Raw genomic sequence first — 11,909 nt, 5'->3', positions numbered from 1 at the left:
GCCCAACTGCCCCGCGTTGTCCCTTTCCTGGCTGCCCTGTGGACGCTCCCCACTAGATCAATATCGATAAGTTGGCATATCGATAGAGTCATATCGATATCGGCTGAATCTCGGAGATCGCATCGCAGACCCCTTGCCATGACTCGATAAGCAGGACCGCGCTGCAATTGGTCTACAAAATTTCACCCGGCCCAGCAATCCATCCAGAAAATCTGCAACAAGGCCGAGTGCGCGCAACAACCAAAACCACTTTTCTACCTAGTACACATTCGCCAATCGACCTTTCACCATCAATCCGTGTCCCTCACTCATATTATCTACTTTCTTCCGATCTCTGACTAAAATCGCTTTGGCGTTCAACTTCAATTCATCGATCTCGACTTCTTCCGTTCGCCTTTGTCTTCATTGCGCGATCAACCGACAAAAGATGGCTGCTGATGACAAGGTCGACGTGATTTCCAAGAAGGAGACGAAGGAGAAGGATAAGAAGAAAGAGAAGAAGGAGAAGTCAGATAAGAAAGACAAGAAAGACAAGAAAGAAAAGGACAAGGACAAGAAGCGCAGCGACACTGAAGGCGTCCACAAGGACAAGAAAGACAAGAAGAAAGATAAAAAGGACAAGGAGAAGCTTGCGCGTGCCCTCGAGGCTCATCTTGCCGCAAAGAAGAACGAGGAAACAGCCCTTGTTCACAAGACCGATAGCGATGATGAGAGTGAGGAGACCGTCCAGATTGCCGGCAATCTTGTTCCCTTCGCTCTTCCTCTTGCCGACGCCAAGACCCACAAGAAGATTTACAAGCTCATCAAGAAGGGTGAGTTACTATCACGTCGCGTCAACCGACTCGTCACTTGCTAATTTCGCTCAATCAGGTGCCAAGTTGAAGGCCATCAGCCGCGGTGTCAAGGAGTGCGAGAAGACGATCAAGAAGTGCCCCCCGAAGCCGGTCAGCGCGGGCCAAACGGAGGCTCCTGGTGTCGTCGTCATTGCCGGTGACATCTCGCCGATTGATGTCATCACCCACTTCCCGATTCTTTGCGAGGAACACGGCGTCCCCTACGTCTTTGTCAAGTCGCGTGCCGAGCTCGGCATGGCCGCATGCACCAAGCGTGCCACCTCGGTCGTCATGCTTAAGACCGAGTGCAAGAAGTTAGCCAGTGACAACAAGACCGACAAGAAGCCTGAGGAGGATGCTGAGGACCTCAAGGCTACCCAGGCCGAGTACCTCGACGGTTTGAAAGAGCTGGTGAAGATTGCGCAGAAGGAGTGGGAGGTGCAGGTGCAGCCGTGGGTTAAGGGCATCCACCCGCTGCAGATCGAGGAGAAGCAGAAGCAGTCGGGCATGTCCTAGATCGACATGATCGGTCTCCATCACTAAATATATATCGGAGATCTCCAACCAATTTGCTTCAGGATTTCTGTCTCGATTCCTCGTCTTCCATTTCGACTTTGCGCCGAGCAAGCTGACATCCTCACGGAAAATCCACTACTGACCTTTATATCGGGACCTCGGTCATCCCGGTTGGCCCGCATGGCTTTTTCTCTGTCGGCAACTTCACTTGGTCGGCCAACCTAACGGTGCTCTGGTCAACCTACTTGGTCTGGTCAGCCTAAACAGCTCTGCTTTTCTCTCTTTTTTCTTTTTCTCGGTTGCGTTTTGTGTTTGGCTTTCTTTCCTTACATGGCCACGACATACTATCGATGAGCCAAAAAGGAATAGAGAAGCCTGGAAAGTACTAGGTACTAGGACATGGCATGCATTCTGTTGTGAACTTCTGACGGTCTGGGTTGTGAGATCTTTGACTCTTTTCCGACAAAAGTTGTTCACAAAACGGAAAGAAGTTTTCTGCAACTGCTAACTGGAAGTTTCTTTTCTCTCTCATGGGCCGCCCTTGTTTTAGCGCGGGGAAGGGGGAAATCTGTTCTGGTTGGCTTAATGGTCCTTGTGTATGTAAATGGCTGGCGTTGACGGGGTAGTGGATCGGCTCTTTGCATGGACCAGGTCACGGAATGAATAGGGTTGCGCTTTTGAACCCTTTGTAGGTATCATGAATTGAAAAAAGTTGTGTCAACTGGTCAGGAGTGACAGTGATTTGTGGTCAGATGTGAGAAAGGATTCGTTGAACCGAGCTGACATCACCTATGGGTACAATTATGATACATCTGGCAACCTTACCCTCGATCATTCACCATCCTCCCTAACTGATTTCACTAACCCTATCGGCCATGTTCCGCCAGCCATTTAGTCATTCCGAAAGGGGCTGCGGCTCAGCGGGGTGCCGCCGGCGCCGGAACTGAGCGTCATCAGTATCATCACCAATAGCGGCACTTAAGAAGAGTCGAAGGAGTCAAAAGCAAACAAACACTCACTGCTCAAGTGGATTGGTGCGCGTTCCCCACCAGGTGAGCACCAGCGAGAGACCAATTGTCTCGAACAATTTGGCGATGACGCTGACGCCGACGGTTTCCCAAGCGCGTTTTTCGACAAAGAGCTGGCCGAAAAACTATCACAGCATACCCGTTAGCTATTGTTATCACTATCAGTTTATCACCAAAATCAAGCACACCAGCCCCTCCACTTCCCCCCCCCCCCTTCCCACCCCCCCAAGCGCGCCCCAACTAAAGGAACAAGGTCACAAAAGAGGGGGAAGGAGAGATCAGGGAAGAGCAAAACACAAAAGGGGTCTACCCACCGTAGGTGCACTAGTGGCCATAAAAATCAGCCCCCCCAAGTACGCCGCGCCTCGATAGCTCAACGTCCCCGTCGCATTGATCAGCGCCCCAACGCCGTAACTCTGCAGCGCGCTGCCAACCAGGGAGGTCGTCCAGGCGACTGCGGCGCCGGTTGCTTCGCGTGAGCGCAAGAACTCTTCTTTGGTGTTGGCGGCTTTGGCGCGCTGATAGGTTTGACCGAAGAGAGGAGAAAGCACGGCCAGTTCGACGGATTGGTTGAAGAAGGTGCCGAGGGCAATAGCAGAGGGTTTTACGGCGGGGAGATCTGAACATGAAGGTTAATGGGGTTGAGCGGAGTAGGTTGAGGGGTAGGGAGAGATGGTGATGGAAGAGGAGGGGTCAAAGACGATGGTGAAGGGAGGGGTCGAGACAACTATGAGGGTGGGATCAAAGTACGAGAGAGGGCTCGGAGAAAGGGTGCAATGGCAACGAGCGACTAGGTTCAAGCCAACTCGGAGGCATCAAATGATTCGGGTCAAAAGTAAAAAAAAAAAAAAAGGCTCTAGACTCAACCCAAGACAACATTTTGGAGAGGGCATGACAGGCACGAAGAAAACACCGCACAGAGAAGGGACTAGGGCTACTGACAATGCAGCGACATGATGTTGGCAAGCTGTACGATACTCGAGGAAACGCCGAGGTCGACTTCGAGCAGCTCTGTGACTCTTTCGTTGAGGGCCAGGTTAATCGTGATAGTTGTCGCCGTCAAACAGCTGAAAGTCCGATCGTGATGATGCTCGTAGGCCTTTGGGAGAAGCAGATGACAGAAAATTGCTCTACGACTTTTACAGGAGAGGGAGGGGGGAACAACCCGGTTTATAGAATCAAGCAACGATGACGATATATCATTTTCTTCCTCTCCTTATGACCTGGTCCTTGTAATCTCCCAGGTTCTAATCTCTCCCCAGAACAGTGCGTCATGATTCTCGACCGTAGGTTTTCCGTTCAGAGCCACTCCTAGCCGCTCATTCTCTCCGGAGCAAGCTTCCCTACCGAAATGCGGCTCTCTGGGCTGGAGGATCCGGATTCTGGAAAGGCTAAACTTTGTTGCCGTCGTAAACATTTGCTTTAGCTTGGTCATCAGCCGTAGCTTTGCAATATTTTACAGAACAGCTACAATCAACTGTATGTTGGCCCAACACTGTTTTCATTGTATCTGGTCATGTGTCTACAGTCCTCTCTATCAGTGTGTACGGCTTTAGATGGGACATTGAGGAATGACGTCACCACCTTGATGGGGGACGCTTGCGACAGTGATTGGTGGAAAGAAATTTCGTGTGGGAACGTTGGGGTCCGTTCACCGACTCGTAGTTGACGGGACGGGCAGGCGATCTTTTAAAAGCTCAAACACTGCCGACAACAGGTAGGCTAAAAATAAGTAAGACCTGATATAGAAAGATTAGAAAACGCTACCTTAGACAGGTTTCATAAAACTTACAGAATAAGGTGTCAATTATGTTTACGGTTGAAGAGCTTCGAAGATACAGCCGGAAGACAGGGAACAGGTGAAAGAAGGATCTCGATTCTACTGCCAATGCTTTTCTTTAGGTCTATCAACTCCCAATATATGGTTCTTGAATGGTACTGTAATTTGTGTCCTTTGCTCAGATACAGGCAGCTCTAAAAGTTGGTCCTGAGATAGTTCCCAGGAATCTTTAGTTCCTTTTGAGTAACCTGATAGTGCTTTGAAACTTGCAGCCGTAGAGTGTCTCCAAGGTTAAGACAGCCAATGAAGTCTCCGAAGCATCTCAAAAGTGGTCAAGCGCCCAGGATCAGTCAGTACTGGAGCTTCTCTTCTTTTTTTTTTTTTCGAGACTCAACGACGAGAAATTGCTGACGAGAGCCGCTTCCAATTACGAGTATGCTCACTGGCTCCTCCGTATGTACCAAAACAACCAAGCCCGGCACCAAATGCCTGTCGTGATCGCTGTCCACAAGACTATCGCTGATACGTTAGGTAGGAAACTGCTTAACATCACACATTGCATACATGCTTGCCTGCTTGTACTCGGATCATCTGGCTAAGTGCCTTTTTTTTTTTTTTGTATGAGACAGCCGCTCGCTTCTAGCTCGCACAAACTTTCTCCTATCTCATAAACCCTGCACAGCTTTTCTCCAACCACAAGGCTGAAGACAGAACGACAGAGATATGCTTCGTGAAAGATGCAATTAAGCTCCCTAGATGCTCCACACCCTCCTTATCCCTCCCCCAAAAATGCTTCCTTCCCAGTAGGGAGATGAATCCCCCCCACGAACAAAAGCCGCCGACCGTGTACCACATAGTTCTCCTTCCAACCTGCTCAACCCCTCATGAATTGTACTATGATACGTAAGCGCATGTCTGTATGTATATATGAACTATGCATCTCTCGTACATAAACATCCTTCATCACAGCCCTCCCCCCGGGCATCTCTCTCTCTCTCTCTGCTCCTCCAGTCTCCATTTCTAGCAGCAGTATCAGTAGACAGTAGTAGTAGTAGTAGTAGTAGTAGTATGTAATAGTAGTGAAGTGTAGTAGTATCGTAATACGTGAGACAGTAACAAATAGTCGTATAGTAGTAGTATCAAAACAGCAAGCCAACAACAACCACAAAACCACTCGAAACTAAAAAAATCAAATCAAGCCAATTCAAAATGGGTGAGGGTGAGAAGGTCAAGCAATGTGTGTTCCATCCTCACCCCCGCGCAGCCCCAGCAGGGCGCGCACATCCGACACATACTGCATGCCCTCGAGAAAGGGTATCAAATACATGAGGTCGCTGTCGGTCGGGTCGGAGATCCAGCCCTGTATTGGGATAGCGTTGTCTAAACGACTTGTCAGTTTAAAAAAAAAAAGAAAAGAGAGAGAGAGAGAGTAATACAGAAAGAGGTTAGAGATAGAGGACGTACCCTGATGAAACATATAACTCAACGGACTATTATCCAGAATCATCACCCTCGACAAATCCGGTTCGACCGAACTCAAATCTTTGATAAACGCCCCATGCCGGAACGTACAATGCTGTCTGTAGTACCTCGCGCTGAAATACTTGCGGTCCGCCTCCAACCAATCAATCACCGGATCGGCGTACTCCTGCACTGACGCTGTGAAAACCACAAGATTGTACCACTTGCTCACCCGCCGCAAAAACTCGTCGCAATGAGGCCGTTTGTGGACATAATACAGAATCGGATGCTGTGGGCCGATGGTGGCTTGTCCGCCGACCCCGACGTACGTGGTGTTCAAGCGCACTTCGACCATGTGGCCCGAGGACATACGCCCGCCTTTGGACATGCTGTGGATGAGCGTCTCGTCGAGGTCGAGGATCAAGGTCTTTTGGTGTTGCGGGCGACCGCCCGGTCCGAGAGGCGGTTCAGGACCCTTGATATATGACGGCTGGCGGCGGGGGATGAGCGGGCGAGGAGGAGCGGGCGTCTTGGGGTATTTGGTGAGGCCGGCGCCAGAGGGGGAAGTCGGGGATTTGAGTTGGGCGGAGATATCCGCGACGGTGGCCTCGTCTGGAGCATTGTTCGACGAAGAGGCGGAGCGCGACTGCTGGGCCTTGCGATTCGCCTTGCGCTGGCGCAGCGCCTCGTCGGCTTGCAGCTTGATACGGATGGAGCGCTGGCCGGTAGGCGGGCTGTCGTCGCCTGCCGCATCAGACTTTGTGCGCGGGTGCTTGCCACTAGCAGACCGGCGCTGGCGGCGGCGGTCAGGGTCAGATTCGGATTCGGAGGACAGACTGGAGGAAGTAGAGCCGGTGTTTGCGAGGCGACGATTCTTCTTAACGCGGATTGACCCATCTGATGCAGAGCGCTTCTCTGACGTACCCTCCCCCCGGGCTTGACCTTCCCAGGCTTCTTTAAGCTCGGCTCAGGCTCATCGTCCTCCCTGTAGAACAGCACCCTCCTGATCTGCGACAACGGCGCAAATTTCCCCGTATCATCGTACAAACTCATCCACAGCCAGACCCCCGGCGCAGTAAGAGCGGACAACAGCCACCGAATCGAGTCCATCACCGCATTGGCGAAGCGCTTTGGATATACCATCCACGCGGGATCGTCAACCGGGCTGAGAACCTTAGCCTCGCCGAAGTGTGTGCCGTCATAGTCTCCTCCTCCTCCTCCTCCTCTCGTGGACAACAACGGGGTCTTTTCGTCAACCGGCATGTCTCTTCCTTCTCCTTCTCCTAGGTCTTCCTCCTCGGCCGGCCGCCCATCACTAACCACATCGCTGATCGCATCATCGAGGACAAACTCGTCCGGCTCGGACACCAAATCAGCCTCGAGATAGGCAGGTCGTGGGCTGCGCAGCCCGGGGCTGGCAGGGCTCTGGGGCAGTTCGCTTTCGTCATCGCTGCGCAGCGCATCCGCAACGACGCCAGTTGTCTCGTCGGCTTCGGCGTCCGAGTTGAGTGCGGCGAGGGATATGCTAGTGAGGGAGTTGGACCGGGAGGGGCCCGGACTTGGGGGGGGCGAGACGCGGGCGGAGATGATATTGAGAGAGTTCATTGTGGTATGGATCGAGGAGATATGGAGGGTGACGCCATAAGGAAGGCTATCAGACGAGACGGCACAGGAGCGGAGATGTGGGAGCAGGTTGAGTGTCGGACTTCGTCAGTATGGGACGCTGGAAGTTGGAGTGGTTCAGTCGAGATCACAAGATCAAGCTGAGGGAACAGAGCTGAGTGAAGCGGCGGCAAGAGGCCAGATTGGCCGTTGATAGGCAAGTGCTGTGCACTTAGAGCAACAGAGCAAGCAGCCACACGTAGGCAGACACAGTCGCTGGTCGCTGAACTTGTTAACGGTGAGGTGTGCAGATCAATGGTTAGGTGTGTGGACCGTGGACAACAAAACGGTTCGTCACGTAGCTAGACTCGAGCGTAGGTCGTCGATGGAGTAAGACGTGGTGTACTCGTCGAATGGATCCGAGGGTATCCGTAGGGAAGCGAGTGAGAGAGCGTTGGGGAAGTCCAGGCAAAGTGGACAAATCGCAGCGAATCGACGAAGAGAGAACAAAAGCTGTGTGCACATGCACTCGAGAACTCGAGAAAGTTGAGGTGAAGTGTGCTTCTCTCAGTGGCAGTGAGCGATGATGCCGAGAAAATGGTGAGCTGAACCGGGGTCACGCTGCGGCCAAGGCCGGGGGCTTCGCGCTGGGGTCTTTTTCTGGACTGGGGTCTAGTTCAAACACGCAGCGACGCAGTCGGGGACGGGACGGGATGACAATGTCACCAAAACTCGACAGCCCTGAGCCTCGGATCTGGCTGATCAGATGCACGCGTGAGCTGTTCTTGCAGGCCGTCCAATATTTTTAATTCTTACAAAACAAATCCACACTCTAGAGAGAAGAAAAAAAAAGGCCCGAGAGGACGCACAACTCACGAACTCCTCACCTCCTCACTCTCCATAAACGGCTCCCTTTGGGTCCGAACCCCGACAGCAACTGGACTTAAAAAAACGGCGTCCCCAAAAAAAGTGCTCTCCAAGAAATTTCCACAAAACCTTCGCGCGGCGCAGGCGCCGGGCGCTGGAATCGGCACTGCAGCACCCAATGTTCCAGCGCGACGAGGCAAACAGTGGGGAAAGCCCCATCTGAGCCCCCCAAACGATGGCTCAAATCGCCCCACCAGTCACCACGGGGCTCAACAAAACCCTCGCTCCTCCTGCAACGGCTGTTGGTGTTGGATTCACGTGGGCTTGGCATGCCGTCAGGGGTTTGGGGACCTCCTCCTCGGGAAGTTGAGGATGGCGTCTGACGCAAGATCACCTTTTTCACCTTGTCCAGCCTTCGGGCCAAAATTCTTGATCTCAATCGACGTATTTTTCATATAGGATTTGAATTGGGCAACAATACTACCCCTCTAGCATCTCAATATGAGGTGGTTTGCATTGAGTTGTCCCTTGGCATCTTATCTTTCCCACCCTCCCCCCCCCAAGCGTTGTGTAACAAAACGACGGCATTCAGGGACCCAAACCGGCACGCTGAAGACCCGGAATAGCTATGCCTTGGTGCCCGGGTGTAGTAGATTGGGCGTTGATTACACAAAAGAGCAGCAGCAGCAAAACAGGCGAGGTTTCATCGAGCAGAGGCTCAACTTCCCGAAACGAGGAAACATCCCCGTGGCTGTGGGATGGTGTCTGATCTGATCCCCTTTTTACCGTAGCTAAAAGGTAAGGAGCGAGGGAAGGCCTGGAAAAACGTGGCCATGGAAACTTCAAGTCTCGGAAAGCCTGCCGATCACCATCAGAATCTGGGTTGAGTAGGGCTGTGAAATCGCGTCAGGAGCTGTGGGTAGTAAGATGGTAAGATGGTGAGATGGTCTGGCTCGGCCCAGGGGAGGATGTAAGGCGTGAGGCTGTCCCTCAAAGGGCTAGCGGGGGAGAAAGAAGGGGGGGGGGTATTACCACTTGGCTGGGAGCTGTAGACTTAGCTTTGAATCTTTTACAGTGATTCAGTAAGTCTGTGTAAGTCATCTGGACGATCTGGACGATATCCAACCAATGAGCCTCACTCCTCACAAGATACTTTTAAACCTTGCTCACAAAAGCCCAAGACATCAGCATAAGAACCGCAACAACACGTCTCTCCTGAGTCCTTGCTCCGCATGACCATGTACAATGCCTTGTCTATTGCAACACACAACCCTCTACAACTACAAACACCATCACCAGTCTAAACTAATCCACCGCCGCTTACTCCTCATCACCACCGAACTCAGACGCGGCCGGCCTTGGAGTTGAGGTAGTGGTTCCTATGGGACACCCAACCAGTCAGCATTCCAATTCATACCCCAAGATCCCTCCAGACTCCAGGGTCCAATCCAAAAGTAAGGTGGCAAGGATGTAGGAGGGGGGGGGGAGAGGGAGATAGCATACCGCTCAATTGCCCAGTTCATAAGGTAGTAGCCGGCAATCATGGGGGGAGCAAAGTAGAGCACCTGGGAGCTGAAGCGGCGCCAGGTGTTGAAGATAGCGTCGTGCATGGCGCCGGCGAGGGGCTTCTGGCGGTTCGGGGCCACGCCGTAGGTCACGATGCCCTTTTGGGGCATGCCACCTAATCAAACAGAGTCAGACAGGGCTCGGTATGGGATATGTCGCATCGTTCGTGGTATCCGTTGTCTTCCGTAATCCAAGATGCACATGGATTGCGATGCTGTTGCTCTAGTCGATGTACCAACCCGATCCAGCTAGCTCGACCACCAGCTCATCCCTCCTCCAGGTCGTCCCAATCGCAGATGTAGATGTAGATGCAAGGCAAGGGCTCACTCACCGAAAGCACCCCAGCCGCCGAGGTAGCTACACAACAGCGTTAGCAAGCTTCTCTCACTACAATTGATAGCGGAGGTCCGTCGAGGCCAGTGCCCGGAGGCTTTCTGGGCAAAATGCGCATTCGACAGTCCTTCATCAGGGAGTTCATGCGGGAGTTACTGACTGGTTGTGCTTGCCCAGCGGGATGTCGGCACCGCCGCCGAGGAGAGTCTGAGTCGGGCGCATTTTAGTTGTCGTTTAGATCTGAATGTGCCGGACGGGTGGGCGGTCTAGGGAGGAGAAGGTTCGTCGGCGTCGTTGTCGTCGTCGCAGGGTGTGTTCGGACAGACGCTTGGATCTTCGCTCGGCTCGGAATAGCTCGCGATGCAGTTTGAGCTTTCGAGAAATCAGTCGACGGGTAAAGGAAGGGATGTGATTGGCTACTGAGATTGCGCCACATATGTGGCGGGAGGGGGTAAGAAGTAAGCCACAGTTGCTGGTTGCCGGCCGGAAGCTTTGAGATGGGCACGGACCACACACATCCCGCCGTCGAGTGACGAGTGACGACGACGTTTGGTGTAGCTCCACTAAATAAGCAAGCTCGAGACTAGTTCGTCGTTCAATTCGATTGAGGCTTTGAGCAGCAGCAGCGGGCAAGTGGAAGACCCGAGCGAAACCGCAAGCTTGCTTTTGACCAACAGCCCAACAGTCAACAAGCAGCTCAGCTAGCTGCGACTCAATCAACATGGCAGCCAGGGGCCTCAATTTCATCTACCAAGCCGCCGTCCCCGCGGCAGTGGGCGTAGGCCTGCTGCAGGCGTCAATGTACGACGTCAAGGGCGGCACGCGGGCCGTCATCTTCGACCGGCTGTCGGGTGTGAAGGAGCAAGTGGTCAACGAGGGCACGCACTTCCTGATTCCCTGGCTGCAGAAGGCCATCATTTTCGACGTGCGCACGAAGCCGCGCATCATCCCGACCACGACGGGCAGCAAGGATCTACAGATGGTCAGCTTGACGCTGCGTGTCCTGCACCGGCCTGAGGTGCAGGCGCTGCCTAAGATTTACCAGGTGTGCATCTCCCTACCTACCAAGTATACAAGAGCTGTGGTGTTGACAATTTCCAGAACCTCGGCACAGATTACGACGAACGTGTTCTCCCCTCAATCGGCAATGAAGTTCTCAAAGCGATCGTTGCCCAATACGACGCAGCCGAGCTCATCACCCAGCGTGAGGTGGTCTCCCAGCGCATCCGGCACGACCTGACAAAGCGCGCTCGCGAGTTCAACATCGCCCTCGAGGACGTCTCCATCACGCACCTGACCTTCGGCAAGGAGTTTACCAAAGCCGTCGAGCAGAAGCAGATTGCGCAGCAGGACGCAGAGCGCGCGCGGTTCATCGTCGAGCGTGCCGAGCAGGAGCGCCAGGCTAACGTCATTAGGGCCGAGGGTGAAGCCGAGGCTGCCGAGACGATCAGCAAAGCTATTGCGAAGGCGGGTGATGGGTTGATTCAGATTCGTAGGCTCGAGGCAAGCAGGGAGATCGCGCAGACGCTGGCGAATAATCCCAATGTGGTGTACCTACCGGGAGGGAATAAGGGGGCGAACTTGTTGATGAGTGTTGGGAGGACGTAAGGGAGGCTGAGCAATTGACAAAGGGCCCCGGGGGGCGGTTTGGGTTGGGGGGGGGGGGAGGGAGGAGGAGGAGGAAGAGGTTTAGGAGATGTGTATGGAATGGTACGATAATCACGATGAGCTATGTATTACTATCTATGACCATGGCTTTATTCCCCGCTTCGGATTTGAATGTATTGGTTGAGGTATGCGTTCAATGCTTCTAAGATTGTGGAGTCTGATGATCTAGTTGCTCAAGGCTGAGGGCATGAGACCTTTGAAAGTCGTTGGACTCGGCATCCTGGTCTGATATCACAAAGGCCTGTACTATTGTTC

At 53.0% G+C, this 11,909-nt stretch overlaps 5 protein-coding genes across 5 annotated transcripts; 2 read left to right on the top strand and 3 right to left on the bottom strand.

The window, feature by feature from the left end:
- Positions 1-427: 427 nt before the first annotated feature.
- On the top strand, positions 428-1,349 carry CTHT_0063460 (ribonucleoprotein complex-like protein; the record flags this gene model as incomplete). Its single annotated transcript, XM_006696590.1, has 2 exons — positions 428-812; positions 871-1,349. 2 exons carry the CDS (start codon positions 428-430, stop codon positions 1,347-1,349), a joined length of 864 nt encoding a protein of 287 aa, XP_006696653.1.
- An 891-nt stretch (positions 1,350-2,240) lies between these two features.
- Positions 2,241-3,794, bottom strand: CTHT_0063450 (uncharacterized protein; the record flags this gene model as incomplete). The annotated part of the gene is made up of 5 exons (XM_006696589.1): positions 2,241-2,292; positions 2,369-2,502; positions 2,692-2,996; positions 3,320-3,444; positions 3,601-3,794. 5 exons carry the CDS (start codon positions 3,792-3,794, stop codon positions 2,241-2,243), a joined length of 810 nt encoding a protein of 269 aa, XP_006696652.1.
- A 1,591-nt stretch (positions 3,795-5,385) lies between these two features.
- CTHT_0063440 (putative nuclear envelope morphology protein) lies at positions 5,386-7,223 on the bottom strand (the record flags this gene model as incomplete). The annotated part of the gene is made up of 3 exons (XM_006696588.1): positions 5,386-5,537; positions 5,730-6,495; positions 6,543-7,223. 3 exons carry the CDS (start codon positions 7,221-7,223, stop codon positions 5,386-5,388), a joined length of 1,599 nt encoding a protein of 532 aa, XP_006696651.1.
- A 2,206-nt stretch (positions 7,224-9,429) lies between these two features.
- Positions 9,430-10,208, bottom strand: CTHT_0063430 (ubiquinol-cytochrome c reductase complex-like protein; the record flags this gene model as incomplete). The annotated part of the gene is made up of 4 exons (XM_006696587.1): positions 9,430-9,466; positions 9,591-9,768; positions 9,985-10,010; positions 10,147-10,208. 4 exons carry the CDS (start codon positions 10,206-10,208, stop codon positions 9,430-9,432), a joined length of 303 nt encoding a protein of 100 aa, XP_006696650.1.
- Positions 10,209-10,707: 499 nt separating this feature from the next.
- Positions 10,708-11,594, top strand: CTHT_0063420 (putative prohibitin protein; the record flags this gene model as incomplete). Its single annotated transcript, XM_006696586.1, has 2 exons — positions 10,708-11,031; positions 11,088-11,594. 2 exons carry the CDS (start codon positions 10,708-10,710, stop codon positions 11,592-11,594), a joined length of 831 nt encoding a protein of 276 aa, XP_006696649.1.
- Positions 11,595-11,909: the final 315 nt, after the last annotated feature.

This window comes from Thermochaetoides thermophila, assembly GCF_000221225.1.
Source record: "Thermochaetoides thermophila DSM 1495 unplaced genomic scaffold scf7180000011821, whole genome shotgun sequence".
NCBI classification, from domain to species: Eukaryota; Fungi; Ascomycota; class Sordariomycetes; order Sordariales; family Chaetomiaceae; genus Thermochaetoides; species Thermochaetoides thermophila.
Note: the sequence above shows the minus strand (reverse complement) of the source record. Positions and strands in the feature narration are given on the sequence as shown.